The 19,061-nt window shown below is 48.5% G+C and overlaps 1 protein-coding gene across 1 annotated transcript in view; it reads right to left on the minus strand.

Moving 5' to 3' along the window:
- The window catches only part of L (zinc finger protein Lobe), a 74,694-nt gene that overhangs the window by 54,933 nt on the left and 700 nt on the right, over positions 1-19,061 (minus strand). Inside the window, exons 2-3 of the mRNA XM_025300786.1 lie at positions 8,966-9,046; positions 8,389-8,451 (exon numbers count right to left, since the gene is read on the minus strand). Coding sequence (XP_025156571.1) covers positions 8,389-8,451; positions 8,966-9,046 — 144 coding nt within the window. The remainder of the gene's footprint in view (positions 1-8,388; positions 8,452-8,965; positions 9,047-19,061) is intronic.

A 19,061-nucleotide genomic window follows, 5' to 3' on the forward strand; every position in this document is an offset into this window, starting at 1 on the left:
TCTCGTTTGCGCGAGAGAGAAATAACAGTACGGTATTCCGTCGTCCTTTGTCGGTTATCCACGACCAGAGAGAAGCCACGATTGCAGTCGCTGAACTAATCTCCGAAATGTCGTGCTAATCTCTCGAAAGAAGACTTCGCCGTTCGCCGTACGCTTAGATGCGACGCTGTGCAGATTGTACAATTTAAAGCACGACCGAAGCGTCACTACGTGATAGGTAGCGTCTCGCTACCTGGAAACGCTTCCTGGAAAGCCGCTTTCCCCAACGGAAGCGATTTATCAGCAGAGCATAATCGCAGAGAAGAAGAAGAAGCGTTCCAGTGCGTATTGGAATAAACTCGCTTTCTGCTTGCTTAAAGGCCACACTTAGGAAGAAGGAAAAAATTAATGAATCGCGGTCGGCGCGAAGAAGCGGCCACGCAAGAAGCGTGATCCGACCGATTTGAACGGATTCGGCGGTATATTTTTCAAAATCTTTCTCGATAATTTTGACATTTTTCAGCCGATCGAATATGGGCTCCCGCACGGGGCACGGGTCTGCATACGCGCGCACGATGACTGATAAACACGCCGCGTGGATCGCGGCGTATAAACGCATCTCGCCTAGGCCAAGCCAAACTCTCTCTCTCTCTCTCTCTCTCTCTCTCTCTCTCTCTCTCTCTCTCGCGCCCGCGCAGCTGCAGCACCTGCAGGCGCAGAGGTTTATCGCGCGACGACGCAATCGTATTACTCCGTATTACGGGCGGGAAGCGAGAACGCGGCGCGAGTGAGTTTATAATGAGACCGTGTCACATTTTCCGCGTTTGTCGGCGCGTTGTCGTCGTCGGTGAGATAGAGCGCGCGCGCGCGGTGAGGAGAAGAGGCGTATTTCGCGAAAATACGACGAAATACGCACACCCCGGCACACGGCGAGTTTCGGTTACGCGCGAACGCAGCCGCGGAAAAGAAGACTGATTACCCGCGTACATGTGTGTTCGACGAACGCGTTACGCTTTACGAGTCTCCGCGAGCGTCGATGCGCGCGCGCGCGCGCGCGCGTATGCGTTTGCGTTTGCGTTTGCGTTTGCGAGGTGCATCCGTGCGCGAGGGTGGCGAAGCGCGCGCGGCCGTGTACGCCGTACCGGGTACAGTGGTAGGTGGAATACAGCTACGACGCGCGCTAGAGAGGATTCATCGTGTAGGTTCGCACGAGAGAAGGACGAGCGGAGGAACGAGGGCGAGGGATGCGCGAGCGGGGCAACAGCGGAGCGAGAGGGGACGGGAGTAAGAGAGATAGAGGGACCTGGAGTCGGTCCCGAGGGATACGTAGGAGCTGCGCCACGGCCCGAGGCAGCTCGTCACCTGGGACACCCTTATATCGCCAAGTACAGTCGCGTCGAGAAAGCGCCATTGTAGCTACAGCAGTTCTCCTTGCTTCCGATCAGGAGTCCGATCGAGCACTCGTGCACTCGTGGCTCCCGGACTCCCGGTCGCGAGGACCCGCGTCGATACGCGTCGTAAATGCTTAAGCGTGGATAAAAAGATCGGAACGATCAAACTTAGCCGCGTCGACGTTGGAGAAAATGACGGGCCGCACACGACGACGCTGCTAACTTTCAGCTCCTTATCTTTGCTCGATCGGATACGACTTGTTTAATCGATACTCGGATCGAGCAGAGTCCGGCGAATCGATCGAAATGAGACGTAGAATGGGCTGGAATGTATCTAATAACTTGAAGAAAGCCGACGAAAGGCAGACGGTAGTCTGTATTTCGTCGAATTACGCGTCGCTCATGAATTACTCATCATCGACTGCGACCCGGCGAAATGTGCAATTGCAACCGCGTGGCCGCACCATGGAAACGCGATTTCCCAAAATGTTTGGGGTGCCCGTAGGGGCTTGCGAAACACACAAGCTTTATTAGCGGACGCTGTATCGGGAATATAAGACGCGAGACGTAAAACGTGGAAAACTCGACGAAGAGGACGAGGAGGAAGAAGAGGTAGAGGAGAAGGAGAAGGGGGAGGAGAGGGAAGAGGAAGAGGAAGAGGAGGAGGAGGAGGAGGAGGAGGAGGAGGAGGAGGAGGAGGAGGAGGAGGAGGAGGAGGAAGAGGAGGAGGAAAAGGAGGAGGAGGAGGAGGAGAAGGATGAGGAGCAGGAGCAGGAGCAGGAGCAGGAGCAAGAACAGGAGCAGCAGCAGCAGCAGCATAAGCAGCAGCAGCAGCAGCAGCAGCAACAGCAACAGCAGCAGCAGCAGCAGCAGCAGCAGCAGCAGCAGCAGCAGCAGCAGCGGCAGAAGAAGGAGAAGAAGAAGAAACAGAAGAGGGAGGAACGATGCCAGATGGGAAAAAGGGGATGAAGCGAGAGCGAGGAGAGGAAGAAGCGAGGCATAGATGAAGATATGGAGCGAGACGAAGACAGATACCGGGGATGGGAATGAGAGAGTTTTATTAGTGGGTGCTGGTATTGGGAATATAAGACGCAACAACGTAAAAAGGAAAAGCTATCGCGAGGAGAGGAGAAACTGGAGAATACGGGACGAAAGATAAGGAGAAAGCAAGAGAGAGAGAGAGAGAGAGAGAGAGAGAGAGAGAGAGAGAGAGAGAGAGAGAGAGAGATGGGGGGAGGGAGGGAGAGACTCGGCAATGAGGAGAGGGTAGGTGGGCGCGAAGAGGCAGCGGGGCCAGGTCCCGAGGGACTCCGTGCTCTCCTCTGGCGCTGCCAGCACTCGGGAACGTGAAAGAGGGAGGACAGCGGAGGGAAGAGAGGAAGGCAGGGGGAACTAATCAGCTCGACGCATGCGCACAGGGCTGCTCTTAGAGTCCCTCGGGATTCCCCTGGCATTCCCCATAATATACCCTCTCCCGGCCCTCCCGCACCTTCGTGCCAGCGCACCCTCCCAAACGCACGCCCTCTCTTCACCTCTCTCCTCGCAGCCTTCGCCTTCGCAGCAGTACCGACGGGCTACAGGACTTTTCACCTTCCCAGCGGGGAGTCAAGATCAAGACCGCTCGATGCGATTATTTTACGTGGATTATTTTATACGCGCATCGTGGGGAACACGCGTCAGGAAACAACCTCGTAGTCTCGCTTTGTTCCGGTTTCGTTGTTTCCGCATTTTGCATTTTACTTCCCCTCGATCGCGTATCCATATTTGATCAAAATCCACCGTATCTCGAGATGGAATTTACATGAATCTTAAGATAAGCTACTCGAACGCAACGACCGAGTGAAGTCACGAAGCGCAACGAGGATTTTTTTTCTAAAGAACATACGCGGAATTAATTTGGATTAGAAGTAAATATTTTCCTTTCCGTCTTCCCCTTCTTTCCATCCGCCGCAACGCGAATCTCCATCGAAACTACTCAAATCTGTCACGGCAATTACCGCAAAGTCCTGCGAGACAATCCGCGAGAGAAGGATATTCCGAGTGATGTTACAACCTTCCCTGCCGACCGTCACCCACCACCTCGGGCCCGAGGAGCTGTGCCGGCTTTCCCCATCGGGATTCGAGATCCCCCATTTTCTTAATGTCAGAGATTTCAATCTGTCACGAGAGCGGCTCGGCAACTTTTCGCTTATCCGCCCGACAATTTCCACGGGCATCGCCAAAGTTTTACGTACCGTGTAATTTAGCTCGCGATACCTCTCGCCGAGACAACGGCGATTCATCAGCGCCGGAGAAAGACGTTTACGATAAGATAAGAACGATACGAGGAAACGTGCACGAGCGCGAAGCCGGTCATCAGTCAAAGTACATTTATCGAAATTTGAAAGTGAATGTCATCTCGTACGTCTCAGCGAGAAAATATCGTTCCTCCGTGTATGTCTTGATAACGGGTGAAAACAAATTGAAGACTTGAATTGGCATTGTCGGTTTGTCACATTAATCGCAGACTTGCACACTTGCACTTGCACTTGCACTTGCATATTTCACGTGATCGTCTGTTTTTATCTGTCTGTTTTCTCATGTAGTAACAAAGTAAGGTGGGCGAATCGTGGGAGAATCGGTGTTGGTGCAATCGGCGTGAAAAATAGGGAAAGAGGAACGTTAAGGCGCGTTAAGGAGCTGAGAGTCGACATCACAACGACTGTTAATTGGCTGTACTCGTGCGCAACAACAGGAGTGAACAGGACGAACAGAGCCGGGGGAGAGGAGGGGAGGAGGAGAAAAAAGGTTGCGGACGCGTAACTAGACCGGCTGAATAATCGAGTCCCGGCGGGGGCGACTCGTAACGGCCCTTCGAAGCGGCAGCGAAGGTCGCTACGTCTCTCTATATCGCCTCTGACTCCTCTTCAGCTAGCGGTTGCAATAAGGCGTTAACCCGCAATTCTCGCGCGATCTTCCTCCGTTTCTCTTTCCCCGTGCTCCGCGCGCCGTATATGCATGCACCCTTACGGCGGCGGAAGGAAGCCGATATTCCCCGGATGATAATACACGAATGCACGACTATGTTCGAACACTTGTCTCCGTCGTGTTACCGGAGACTCGTAGCGAAGTCATTAGCGATCTCGCGCGCGTGTCAAGGTGTCATGTTTGAAGCTCTCGTTTATCCCTTTGGAACCACGGCGTATATCATTTGCCGGTTGATGCACACGCGCAATCGTACGCGGATAACTCGACGCGTAACTTTGTTTTTACTACCGTTTATGGAATTGTGTATTCGCGAGTGCGAAGAAATGAGAGAGAGAGAGAGAGAGAGAGAGAGAGAGAGAGAGAGAGAGAGAGAGAGAGAGAGAGAGAATACAGAACACGGTCGCGACAGTTATTTACTTTCAATTTATCTTGCGCCGAAAAGAACAGAAATGCGCAGAAATGCCATTTCCCGAGCTGGAAAGCTTCGGCTTAAGAGATCGCCAATTTCTGCACCACAGTCATCTTCTAATGCGACGAGAAGAATTGCCGCGCGAGCCAATTCCTCCCGAAATGGTGATAGGGTGACGCAGGTGGCAAAGGTGATCCAGCCGTGCTTATTATGTCGATATATTGTAACCAAAGTTCCATTACAGACTTGTATCGGCCAACGATACGCTCGCCATCATTCATTCCTGGCAAAATAATACGAGCTCTCGCTGCAGATATTATACATGGTAATGTAATAAATTCTATTACCATGTCATTACGTAATACTTCCCGCTGTCGAAAGTAGTTGGAATTTATAATACAATAAATGGATTTCCGCGCAGTAGACCTTTGCCATTAAAATGTATCACGGGAAAATGTAGGAGGTTCCGCCAGTAGAAATTTTGGTTCCACCTTTAATCCTGCAAATTCCGTCAAACTTGAACGATCAATAAAGAATATAATCGTGCATATTTATTTATAGTGCATCCTCGTCTTAAAGAACTTTACCCGTATTTCTCTTTTCTTTATACTTAATATTAACAGGCAGTACATATATTAATATGCAGCTTATTCGACTCTACATAGAATACGTGCACGTGTGAACATATACTGAGCATACACATACGTATATGAGATTATGACAGGAGAAAGTTTAATTTTTTTATTTTCTCCACTCACCCATTAATTTCTATTAGATAATTTAATACTCACATATATGGTATATCGCGCATCTCTCTGCGGTAAGGTTTAGGTAAGTTACATAATTAATATAATACCAATTTTTATCCTCGTCTTACTTTTTATCATGGTTTAATTCGTTTATGTTTGATTATTGCTTACCAAAAATCAAAAGTCAAACACATTGACATTTCGATTCGAATATGCGATCGATGCGCATCTGTACGCATTTTTGTAGCCGCGACTGGAACAGACTGACATCCCGACGGAATAATCGCACGATTAGCGTCTCGCGAACGTTAGAAATTCTTCCTGCGACCGAGTGCATGCACTGCGAATTAATTATAGCTTCGCCTTAAATAAATTATGATAGTAAACGTGTTATTGCACGTTATCGCGCGGCGTGCCAAAATCGCTCGTTGAATTATTCACTTGCCCGGAAAATATCGAAGTGTGCCGCGATGACGCGATGACAGCGAATGTGTCGTGTGTGTCGTAACAAATAAAGGGGGAAATTTGCAGTTCGCCAACCAGGACTGTCGTTCCATTCCATCCCTTTTGTTGCGGAGCTGGTGGTGAACGAATATTGTTTCTTTAAATACTGTCAATGCAACGAGCTGATACGATACATCCAACTTCTCGAAATGATGTTGCAATTGAACGAAAAGAACGCACGAAAGTACGTGTGTCTGTTATATGCCGCACCAATTACGCTCCACTGAGTTGAACGACAAACTTCGACGACTCGAAAGTGAAACGTAACTTTGGCGTTAATATCTCGCCAGATACTTTGACCCGTATTCTCATTGCGTGTTTAGTTTAAAGCGGCTGTACGCTTCTGTACCATTGAAACACGCGGACAAGCGTTTAAGGGATTTCATCGAACAATATTTTACTTTTTACAAATCATCGAAAAACAAAGACTCTGGGAAGAAAAGATAGACTTTCTAAGGAGTCTAGTTTCCAAAATGTGTTCACAAGGCGCAGCTTCAAAAAACATTAAACGACATATCGATCGTCGTAAGTGCGAGATATTGGTGTGTTCATCGGGTCGAAAAGTAAGAAAAGAGAAAGAGGGGGGAAATATACACACACAAAAAGAAAGAGAGAGAGAGAGAGAGAGAGAGAGAGAGAGAAAGAGAGAGAATAACGATGTCCCAATGGTTTAATGAGCGGCATGGGTACACGGGGTATTAAAGAAGCGAAGGAAGCCCGATGTTTTCAGGTAAGCAGACGGACGAGGCATCTCCCGAGGGAATGCGGGCCGCCTCCTACGGGAGGCAACCTCGTTCCGCGAGCTCCTCCAAGCCGGTTTTACCTCCGAGTATAAAGCGCGCGCAAGTACACTTTGCGAAAGGTAACCTGAAATAATAATCGAGCCGTACACGGGGAGCGGATAAAGGTTTGATCTTCCGCCTCCTCGGGGAGGAAAACTGCTGGATACTTGGGAAAGGTACGAATCTTTCGAGACAGTTTCGCTAGTTACGTAACAAGGGCGGTACCGCAGGGCGTCGCGCACACGAGGGAACTGGAAATTTTACTTAGCGCAAAAATAGTTTGTAGGAAACTGTCGAGAGACTGCAGACGAAACGAAACGAAACGAAACGAAACGAAAAATAGACGTCGAAAAATATAAAGAGACAAAAAGAAGGAGGGATGGAGAGAGGGGGCGAAGAGAAAGGACATAGGGAGGGAGGGGGAGAGAGAGAGAGAGAGAGGGAGAGAGAGAGGCGGGGGAAGAGGGAGGGAAGCAACGCGAAGGGAAAAATATTGTTTGGCTAAACTACCTCGTCGGGTGTCTCATCGAAGAGCGAACGCCGGAAACTTAATTATTGATTTACTATCGATAATTGCACGATCGCAGTGAATAATAATCGAACCGATCTAAACTGTACGATATCGTACGCGTCGTATGCGTTTTGTATGTTTCAAATCAAATTAACCGAGATGAAGAATGAACGAATCTCTCAAGAAAACAAAGTCGTACGTGTGCATTGAGCAAGCCAATAGGATTACTGCTTAAAAATGATTGATACTTAACGTTTCGCAAAATCGGCTTTCGGGATATTTATAACAGTTGCGTCCGTTTAACCGCCCGTAAGAACGAAATATAATTGTCGCCGCGTACCGCGAGCGCAACAAGACGCAATTCAGTCGTTGGTGCGCATTTTTCATTCAAACGATTTTGCTCAAACGATGATGAAATATCGTGAGAGATAAAATAGAGCAGAGCAAAGTCGAGCATCGTACTCGTGTATCCATCCGCGGACGCGGACGCGGACGCGCGCGCGCGCGCGCACGTGTGCGGCCATCGCGGAGCGCCGTTCGACCACCGTGACCAACAAGGGGTTAAAATCCTGTCATTCTGTCGACGAGCAGCCGATGCATGCCTCATCATTCGCGCGGAAAAGAGGTGAAAGATGCGCACGGATGCGGCATTGTTCGGCGCGCATTGCTCGTGTGTACTTGGGATACGTGCCGCGTACGTGGGTCGTCCTCTGGGGGCCGCAGGATCCCATATTCATGGGATTTATGGCGGGATCGCGCTTCTTGAACACCTTCGAACAATGACGATGCATCTCGACGCATTGTTGCGTGCCCGTAGGGCAATTCGAGTAATGCACCGGAATGCACTCCGATGCGACTCCTCGCAATTTCTTCGCATTGTTGCGCAAAGAGCGCCGGTTGCGAGCGCGCGCGCGCACGGCAGTTCTCTCATTGCGCCAAGCGATCGATTTTAGTCGCGCGCTCACGCTCGCGCGAGTTCTCGTCTCGAGGAATTATTACGAATTCGAGCGGCGGATGCGCTCGAGATTTACGCGTGCGTACTCGCAAAACAGCGAATCTGTCGAGCGCTGAGCGCTCGATGGAAAAGTTACTTTACCTTCTGACTGACGGCTGAACGCCCGTTGCAGCTCTTCCTCCTCCTCCTCCTCCTCCTCCTCCTCCTCCTCCTCCTCCTCCTCCTCCTCCTCCTCCTCCTCCTCCCCTTCCTCCTCTTCCTCCTCCTCTTCCTCGTCATCTGAAACATTCCACCGCACACCATAATTTATTTAATTTATGTTTCCTGTCCAGAGAGGAAGAGAGAGAAAGAGAGAGAGAGAGAGAGAGAGAGAGAGAGAGAGAAAAGGGGGAAGAGAAATTTATTTTAAATGCCGTTACCGCGTTTAATAATTGCGTCTGTTAATATCGACGTTTGTATCGTAAACGTTGATTTATCGAGTGAAAGCCGAATGAACTCCGTATTTACTTTTTTCCTTGTTTTCATCGGGCAATTTAATTAATATGGCTCGAACGCGTCAGTTCGATGCGATTTCGATTCGATATTAATTTTATTATGAGACGCGACAAACGTGTCTTATTTATTTCACTGCATGATTCAGTGTGCAAACTCTGCCACCTGTTGTACGTAAATACTAAAGAAAACTACACGAGCTGGCAGTCTAACAAATAACACTCACGCTTAATCGCCGTCGTTTCGTTATCCTGTTCGGCCGCTTCCAGGACATTCTGCTCGTTGCCCTCGTCCCACTCTTCGTCCCCTACGCGGAGAGAAGCCACCACGTTAATTCTATTACATTTGCATATCGCGAGTAAAGAGCGGAATCTACAGCTGCCTACGAACTGCGTACAACAAACGCGACTTTCTTGTCTTAAATCTCGCCACGGAGAATTTGTCAGATTCATCGGAATACATCATTTGGAATTCCCTTCGCGTTCTTGTTCTCAGCTTCTCTTTTTTTCGGGAGCTCTTGCAAAATCACGAAACCGAGGAAACCGTTTGCTGTTTATCATCATAAATAAAACGACGAGCCGCGTTTTCGCCATAAAATATAGTCGGCGCGCGAGACGATGATGCTGTGGACGGTACTGCTATCCGTTTGTTACGTAGAGGAGGGACAGTACCGCAGGATTAAACTTAAAAAATTACACCCCTGTCCACGTGGCCAACAGGTCGTTTGTTAGTTCGCTCAGTGACTCCCCCGGACCGCTGCCACACTCTCTCTCTCTCTCTCTCTCTCTCTCTCTCTCTCTCTCTCTCTCTCTCTCTCTCTCTCTCTCTCTCTCTCTCTCTCTCTCTCTCTCTCTCTCTCTCTCTCTCTCTCTCTCTCTGTCTCTATCGCGTTGTCGCAGCGCGAGCGAGTTTACGTGCGGCAAACTTGCCACTCTGACGATTACGCTTCGTCGAGTTTCCGAAGGTGTCAAACCGAGCTTTACCTCGTCTATCCTCTCCCCCCTCCCCCCCCCCTCTCTCTCTCTCTCTCTCTCTCCCCATCTCTCTCTCTCTCTCCTGCCGCTATCCTGTCGAGCTTTTACTGGAACGAGGGTATTCGTCACTGTTAACGGCTGATTAAGCTAACAAACCGCGCAAACTTTTCCTGCTAATTGCCGAGTGATTTATTCGACTCACGCGAAAAATAACGCTTATGACGATAACTGAAAGTAATCATCGGTCGTTTTGTAATACGGTGAAACGTAATGTTACCGCAACGATTGATGTTACGATCAATCATTCTTCAAGTCCATTGAGTTATCATGAGATTAACAGTTAATCAATAGACGAGAGTCTCGCCGAATTCTCGGTACGCCGACGAAAGATTCTTTGTTAAATAATAGATGACGAGTCCACGAGACGGGAATATACAATTCACGTAAAATTTTTCGCGAGCTAAATCTCGGCCCGCCCACGCAAACGGTACACTCCAACCGCCCGTTAGACGTCAGACAAGGAACAACGAGCGCGTCAAACCTACAGACGGCGGTCGGGCTTAAATATTCCAGAAGACACGACGCCAAGGTACCGCATCCTTCGATCGTACACCCTGGCACCCTCCGAACCCTGTCAGCTGTCAAGCACGTCTCGCGCCAGGCCGCGCGTTTCGCGTTACCGACACTACGATACCCGCCGGTTTAATGGTTCATCCATCATCGTGTAACCGACGACTTTCCGCGAGTTCCGGTCAATTCGTTAATTGCGTCCGGGATCACTCGCCGATCCGTCCGCGTATTCCGGTCGACTAACATCTTTATTCGTTTCCCGTAGCACGACAGTCAATATTTGTCACTACGAAGAACTCTCTCTCTCTCTCTCTCTCCCTCTCTCTCTCTCTCTCTCTCTCTCTCTCTCTCTCTCTCTCTCTCTCTCTCGTGTATGTTTGAAGACAGAGAACAAAAGAATGATTTAATATCGTACATGAAATTTTGACCGTATAGAAATGTGTTTCGTTATTTCTCTGCACGAGTTGGACAAAGTTTTCTTCTTACTTCGAGAGAGCGCAGATTTCTCCAAGCTGCCTCGACATTCTGAAACTGCATCATTTCAAAGAAAAGAGTTATGTCGCGTATTAATCTAAAAGGTGACATTCCCCATTTTATAGTTATAGTTATAGCGGCACGAGAATCTCGAATAATCAGGCTTATATTACGACTCGAAAAAGCTGTGCTCGCCCGAATGCTCGTGCGACTGATTCGTACGAGCGGCCGGACGTCGCGTCGGCGAATTCAATTTACCGTAAACACTGTAAACAATTTGACGATGAGACGGCCTGGGCCTGACAATAATCGTAAAGGTGGGGTGGGATCGGCTATATTGGCTCGCGGGGGCGCCCTTTCCGCACGTACCGGTACCTATAACGCGCGTACATCGTTTCGCAACGAGCCACGTAATACGGCCTGGCCTAGACGACGCCATTCTCAAGATGGTCCGGGAGAAGGTCGGCCGCGGGGAAGGGAAGAGAGAGGTAGACTCTCGAAAATACAGGTTGCAATCTCGGCCGGGCTCCGTGGCTAACGTTAAACGGATGTGTTATTATGGCTTCGGCATGCACGCCGAGCAAGATAACTGCATATTGCGGCTTAACCCCTTCTAGGAGGATCATTCGAGTCACGATGCCTCCGTCTGCCGATAATGCTACCGCGCGATGGAAGTATATCGCGTCTTCCAAATAATAACGTTTTATCTTGATTCCCAAGAATTTCCAGCCGGCACTTTCGACGTCTCCGTGTCGATGTTCCTTCGTCGTCCGACGCGAAATCTTGCCCGCTGATTAGATAAGTCGCATCATCGTGCGCGCGACGTTATGAAAAATATAATTTGCATTATTTTGCAAAAGCAATGCCGGTGTGTCGCTTAGTGTCACAATGCGATATCAAATTCTAAAGCAGCACCGAAGTGAAACAAAATTAAATTCAATCATCCTTGACGAACCAGCTCGAGAAACCAAGGGTTCCACCTCGTCACTAAATGAATAAGAATGACATTTCGTTCGACATTGATGGCATGAAGCCGATGCCTTCGATCTCGCGTGTCCATCTCGAAACGCGCAAACGACAGTCGAATGACTGCCTCAAAGCGATCGAAAATTAACGCAACGTTTTAACGATTTCGCCGGGGCAATGTCCCAGCACACCAATGTGCCGTGTCAAGCCCGCGCTGGCCTCGACGGTAACCCTTTCCGGGCATGTCCCGCGGGACGCGTCGATCCTCGCGGAAGCCCGCAAGGGTCCCGAGTCATTAATCGATACGCCGTGAATAAAGGAACGCCCTGCGGGTTATATCCGGGGCGCGACTGCTATCTCTATCCGCGGTGGCTGCCGCCGTACGTCTTGAAGTTCATGACAGGCAGCAAGGCAGGGAGGTAGACAGGCGGACAAACAGGCAGGCAGGCAGGCAGGCAGGCAGGCAGGCAGGCAGGCAGGCAGGCAAGCAGGCAGGCAGGCAGGCAGGCAGGCAGGCAGGCAGGCAGGCAGGCAGGCAGGCAGGCAGGCAGGCAGGCAGGCAAGCAGGCAGACAGACAAGCAGGCAAGCAGGCAGGCAGGCAGGCAAGCAGGCAAGCAGGCAAGCAGGCAGGCAGGCAGGCAGGCAGGCAGGCAGGCAGGCAGGCAAGCAGGCAGGCAGATAAGCGAGCAGGCAGGCAGATAAGCGAGCAGACAGTCGAGCGAGCAGCAATAGCAGCGGTAGCAACAGCTGCCGCCATTGGGAAGGGCCGCTGGTGGTGCTGCCGCTGCTGCTGCTGCTGCTGCTGCTACTACTGTGGTAGGTGGTGGTCGGGAGGATTGTCGGGGAGGGAAGCCATGGGGAATCCCGTGGGACCGCGTACCCAGGGTAGCTCTGACGCGGGCTCAGACTCCCGAGGGACACGAGCATCCGCCGGCGGCGGCGGCGGCGGCGGCGGCGGCGGCGGCGGCGCTGAGCTCCCTCCGGCGTCAGCGAGGCACCTGGAGGACCCGGGAATATTGCGGAGGGCCTTTGGTGCCTGTCACGCTGACTCTCGCGACGCCACGCTGACGTTGTATGGCCGATGTTACCGCGTAATCCTGCGCTTATCGGGTTGGCCCCGGAGTAATTCGATTTTGGGAACAAGTAGCGCGGCAGATACATTGTGAATCGTTGTTTCGGCTTTTCAGCGTTAATTAAATGACGACGGCTGGACGAGGAAGCTGGCGAATTGTCACCGACATGGAAATATTTTTGTAATTAATAATCAATAAATGTTAAAGGCGCAAGTGTCGCAAGCTAATGTGTGCACGAGGCACGCTTTGGACGCTTTGTGTCGCTTTGGAGCGAACGAGGATTTCCGGAAAAAGCAGCGGGAAAAGGAATTTCTTAAATCGACGTCGCCGTCGCCGTCGCGCGCGACGCGCATCGTCACAAAAGCGACGCCAAGTTTGCGGACTTGGAGCGACGGGTGGTCGCTCCTCAAAGGAATACCGCGTCGCGGGAATGTGTCCTCGAGTATGTCTCTTGTAACGCGCGAACTCTCCTTCCTAGTGGCACACGCAGTCTTCCGCATACCGCGTGCTATTAAGAAGTGCACACACGCGACTCCTCCCGAAGTTCGCCAACTTCATCTCCCGCTTTCTAATTCCGTACGTAGACGATCTAACCTTGTCGCCAAGGCGGCAGTTTTAGGCAACACCGCGCGACGAGTCTTGCTCCGACTCTCTCAAAATCGTCTGCGATTTTGAGAGAGACCGTTTCGGAAATTGAGCTTGATATTTTTTTTCTATGTGTACATTAATTAAAGTACCATTTCTCCGAATATTGTCGCCTCGACAGCCGTTAACGACGTTAACGACGAGATAATTCCACGCGAATTTTTAAATGTTGGTAACTGAAGCGATCAATGCTTGTGAAAGTAGAGTATAATAAATAGATGTACGATACATCGACTCGCATTTTTGTTAACATATCGTTATTGAAATTCACTCTAGAGGCAAATAGCGGCAAACCCGGTAATTAGAACCCGGAAACCTGTGTGCTCGCCGTACTCTTCGTAGACAATAATTTAACGAGAGGCCGATAACTTAATCCAAGTTAGCGGGCACGTTATAACGATTATGACCGCCGGCGAGGACTTAGTGCTGTCACTGCAAAAACTAATAGCGGCTTAAGTTTTAGAGGAGCCACGATTAAACGGCTTAAAACGCTAAGCCGGAAATTTACATTGCGCGGCTAGCGGCGCAGCGGCCGCCTGTCTGTCGCGAGTAGTCCGCCGTCGGTCGCTGCGGCTGGAAGAAAGTTCGCCCGAGTCGAAAGTGTTGCGTTATCAATACGCGCACCGGCGAGAGCGCGAAACATCGCGTATTATTCATTCTACGGACGCGCGAAGCGATTATCAATTAACATTTCATTATACGTCTCAGCGATCTTGTTATAGTCTTGTTATATATACGTATATATATATATATATGTATATATATATATATATATGTATATATATATATATGTATATATGTATATATATGTGTATATATATATATATGTGTATATATATATATATGTGTATATATATATATATATATATATATATAATGCTGTTTAATAATGATGTTTCTGACCGATAGTTTCCCGAAAAGATGATTTGACCAAAGAGCAATCTCTATTAAACCTTTGGCTATCTTGACCTTTGAAAACACCGAGGAAAAGGGAGTGGGGGTGGGGAGATACGCAGTTTTTAATTTAATTATGCCTCTCCTCGACGGCCGACCGATGTCGTGTTCCTCGTCCTAATGTTGAACGCGCATGAAAAGGAGGAAATAATAGTTATCGATAAGCAAAGCCTGAAGCCGAGGCTTCGGGTCGTTAATCATTTCTGCGCGTGTAAATTAATTCCGGTACGATAATTATGCATTTATGCGAGCACGCGCAAATTACAATCACGTTCCTGAGGCATAATGCACATGATTCAGGTCATTGCGTCCTACTCACCAATTATAATGCGCTTATATATCGAGTATATTTAGGCGTTCCTTCATACTTGCCGTAGAAATGCATATGCACACGGGAAACCTGATTTACATACGATACATAATGCAACTCTAACAACGCGCCGCGTAGATTGATAAATTAAGATTTCTCCAACAATCAGCAGTCATGTTTCATCGTTCTCACTAGGTTATATACATACAGAGCGTCCAACAAATCATGCCTACATTCGGTGCAGGGATTTTATTTCTCATGAGAAAAAAAGTACAAGTGGGAAATTATAGAATATAAACCTTTCTAATCGATGGCGTAACTCTCGAAGGAGAAGGATTTCAGACATGAAAGAAGCGCGGATGCGCGTTTTGACTTGACTTGATTGATGTTGCGTGCACAACTAAAAACATTTTTTTACGTGCGATCTTAAAATTTGCTTGTGCGTCGCTACGTGCCAGAAAGAGTATTAATATTATGCGTATTAAATACTAATATCGCTGTAATAAAGAATTTTATCGATCTTTCAAGATGCCAAAATATGACGATCAAGAGTACCGATATGCTTTAATTACGGCAAATTGTAACAAAGGATTTTAGTTGGTGATATCGATGTATTTATGATTTATTGGACACTCTGTGTATATAAAAATATTATTGTCCGCGCGAGCGTAAGTTTGCCTCGCCAAAAATGCTCGATGCGTGACGACAATTCCTTTTCGCATGGTATATATTTTTTTTCCAATGAAGCTGACGCGACGAACGTTCCTGCGAAATTTATTCAGCAATACACGTCCGAATGTCGGTGAAACTTCACCGAAAGAAGAATATTTAAACGCGATTTTATGAATTAATGGGATTTTAATCTCGACGAAGCGATAGATAGGACGATGACCGAGACATGCTCTCCCCCTCCCCCTCCCCCTTCCTTCGTTCATCCGTTCGCTTCGATCGTTCCAAAAAAATATCCGAGGCGCATGTTAGGGACGGTCGCCAAAAGCTGTCGATGCAAACCGATATATTCCCATTAACGCAATTATCCTCCGTTCGGCTGCTACCAACCTACCGGTTGTCCATGTTATGACGGGGCATTGGAATCCATTAATACGGCTTCGGTCGCGCGCAGGTTCATTATCGTGCATTAATTAGCAACACCCTATATCACTATGCCGGCAATACTATCGGTTCGGCTTGCTATTTCGTGGCTAACCACTGGCTCGTGACGTTCTGACCGCGATGGCAGCGTCGGCTTGATCCGATAAAAGACGACACTTTGTTCACCGCAACAAACAGGTAACGCGCGTGATATATAGTTTGTTGGACTTTCTTTCTTGTCACTGATGCGTACTGTACGTTTCCTTGTCACCCAACTTTCTGATATCCCGTGCCATGCCGTGATGAGGATTACAATTTTTTTACATTATCGCAGAATGAAACATGCTCGTCTCGACGACAATCGAAACATCGACACGTTTAAAATACCAAGAGAGTTGGAAAATCACGACCGTTGATACATGTCTACGATATCTGAAGAATTTCGTTAACTCGCCGAAAAACTACATATTATGTGCACGATAAATAATTACGTGCGATCGGTTTAGGAGCAGTTGATATTTCGAGCGGCAAAGATTGCGGTAGACACGAACGCGATTCATCCCATCTGTACTGTGAATCGCGAAACGGCTCTCTCTCTCTCTCTCTCTCTCTCTCTCTCTCTCTCTCTCTCTCTCTCTCTCTCTCTCTCTCTCTCTCTCCTCATCAACCACCGGCGCCAATATTTCGGGCGGCCGAGTACCTTTTACGTCCGCTATTGGAATCCGGATGTGGCCGGCTACCGAGCAGCAGTTCGAAACGAGCAACGAGCGAAACTTTCGTTTCCGCTCAATCGTCAATTCCGCCCCGACAAACGAGAAATGATTCGGCTACAGCATAGCAGGATCGCAATTTCGAGGGAAAAGGGTTATACCACGGCCGTGTACATGGCACATATACGTATAGCGACTGCGAGCTCAGCGAGGATCCGGTTGCTCGCGAGCTCGTGTTTGAGGCTGTTGGGGGGCTAACATTAACCGAGTCCACAATTAGTAAGATCCAATGTAAGCATATGAAATAGTGTCGAGTTCATAAACTACGGACACGATCCATGCTACCTACGAACGTACCTCATTCAGAGTCTCAAGATCACGCCGTTTCTTTCTGTTGCTTCTTCCAGTTCGTTGACAAGGATTCGAGAGAAGCGCGTAAGAAAGGAAGTACGATTAAAAGCGAGGAAACTGTTGCGTGCGGATGCGACGGAAACGCACGGGGAAGAGAAAGACTCGAGGACGAGAAACGACAAACCTAAAGGAAAGGGGAGAAAGTGACGGCGGTAACGGCACAGAGGAGCGAGAAGCGGTCGGCAAGCTGGGAGGGACGACGTGCGCGAAAAGAGGTACCAGAGCAAGGAGGACGAGAGGAGCGCGACCAGAATTGGATAGGATAGGCGAACTGGTGATTACAGAGGCCGGGGATTCCCCGGGGAGAAGCACCGGTCTCCCGCGGGCTTCCACCTAATTCCATCCTGGCTGACTACTGACTCTACCTCTATCTTCCTCTCTTGCTCTCTGTCGGTCTACCTCGTTCACCTATTGCTTCTCTTTCCACCTCTAACCGTTTCACTTCTGTTGACGACCTTTTCTCTCCCTCTCTCCCTCACTCTCTCTCTCGCGCTCTCTCTCTCTCTCTCTCTCTCTCTCGCGCTCTCTCTCTCTCTCCCTCTCTCTCGCGCGCTCTCTCTCTCTCTCCCTCTCTCTCTCTCTCTCTCTCTCTCTCTCTCTCTCTCTCTCTCTCTCTCTATTCTGCTGCACGTTGAAACAAGACTCTGTTCTCCTTTCGCTATCCGCGTTTGATCAGCCCGCAAACTTCTCCCTCTTTCACTCGTGCACGCGTCCCTCCCGCCTTTCCTCCCGTCGTTTCCCTTTCTACGTTCATTTGTCTTGCTCTGTATTTCTCGCGGCTTCTCTGTTCATTCCGCACTTATGATTTGCTCTCCTCTTCCTCCTCCGTTTTACCCTCGAACCGTTTTCCCTCCCTATCACAAACTCTGTCTTTCTCGCTCTACCCCTGTCCCTTTGTCTCTCTTCTCTCTATCCGCCTGCCGCGCCTTCCATTCTATGTGGCAACTGTATTTCGGTTATCCGGTTGCACGTATGCTTTCAACCTGCTGCAACAACCCAACACCCTCGAGCGCGCGTTGGATGCTGGAGTTGCCTGGCGGTTTTCACCGTTCCATTTGTGTCTCGGTTCTTCCCCCTATCATCTCAATATTATGGATCGACGTATGGATACCCGATAATTGATTACATTATGTAAAGAATTGACCGATTTGAAGTATACTCATCATGAAAATGGACGATTAATTACCACGCGTATTTCGAACGAAACCTGTAGCTTGAAAAATTTAGATGCGCAAAAGAGGATTGACATTCGTTCGCTTCTTAAATCCAAAGAAACCACTTTACGTTTATCGCGAGACCAATCCACTTTTTATTATATCCTTTGAGAGCGAATTTTCTTCTTTTCGCACTTTCGAAAGTCAAGTCAAGCCTCGACTATCGCGTTTAATACAAAATGTGACTTATAAAAAGATCGAGTTATATTGTTATAATGTGCAAATAGTATTTAAAAGTAGTGAAAGTTTAAAAATGTTAATGTCACTTGCATAATCGAGTCGTTTTTAATCATTGTAGCAGCACTGTACATCGTATGGTATGCAGTAGCTGCAACACAATGGTGGCTTTTGGCATTCGTATCGTTACTTTTATACCGGTGCACACCCATACGTGTCTGGAAGTTTTGCAAAGCACCCTTTTAGCCCGACTTCTTTTTCGGCCCCACATCTACACACGGACGAATACCTTGCGGAGAACTTTGCTATTATTCGCTTTGTGTCTTTGCGACACAAACGCGAACACGTCGACCTTAATCTCGTAAAGTCGTCGTCACCTAGGGACAGCAAATCTTCATATTTGTCTCATTTTGATCCCTTTTTCCCGCGTTTATTGCATGCGAGTCTCACTTCCCTTCTTGGTCTTTGCAATGAATCAAGGAAATTTGTCCACCGCGAATTAAAACGACACTTTATTTTACGACGAAAATGAAGAACATCAACGCGCTTAGATTCATTTCAATTTGCCTGGACCCACGGCACAAAATATTTTACATATATAAACATATAGATATAATAAGAAAGAATAAATATATATATATATTTATGTGATTTTTGCAATATTTGGTAACGAAAATTCAAAAGAGAAAAAGAAGAAATAGAAATGGAAAGAGAGAAAGAGAGAAAGCGAGAGAGAGAGAGAGAGAGAGAG

The sequence above is a fragment of the Harpegnathos saltator genome, unplaced genomic scaffold (assembly GCF_003227715.2).
Source record: "Harpegnathos saltator strain DR-91 unplaced genomic scaffold, Hsal_v8.6 scaffold384, whole genome shotgun sequence".
NCBI classification, from domain to species: Eukaryota; Metazoa; Arthropoda; class Insecta; order Hymenoptera; family Formicidae; genus Harpegnathos; species Harpegnathos saltator.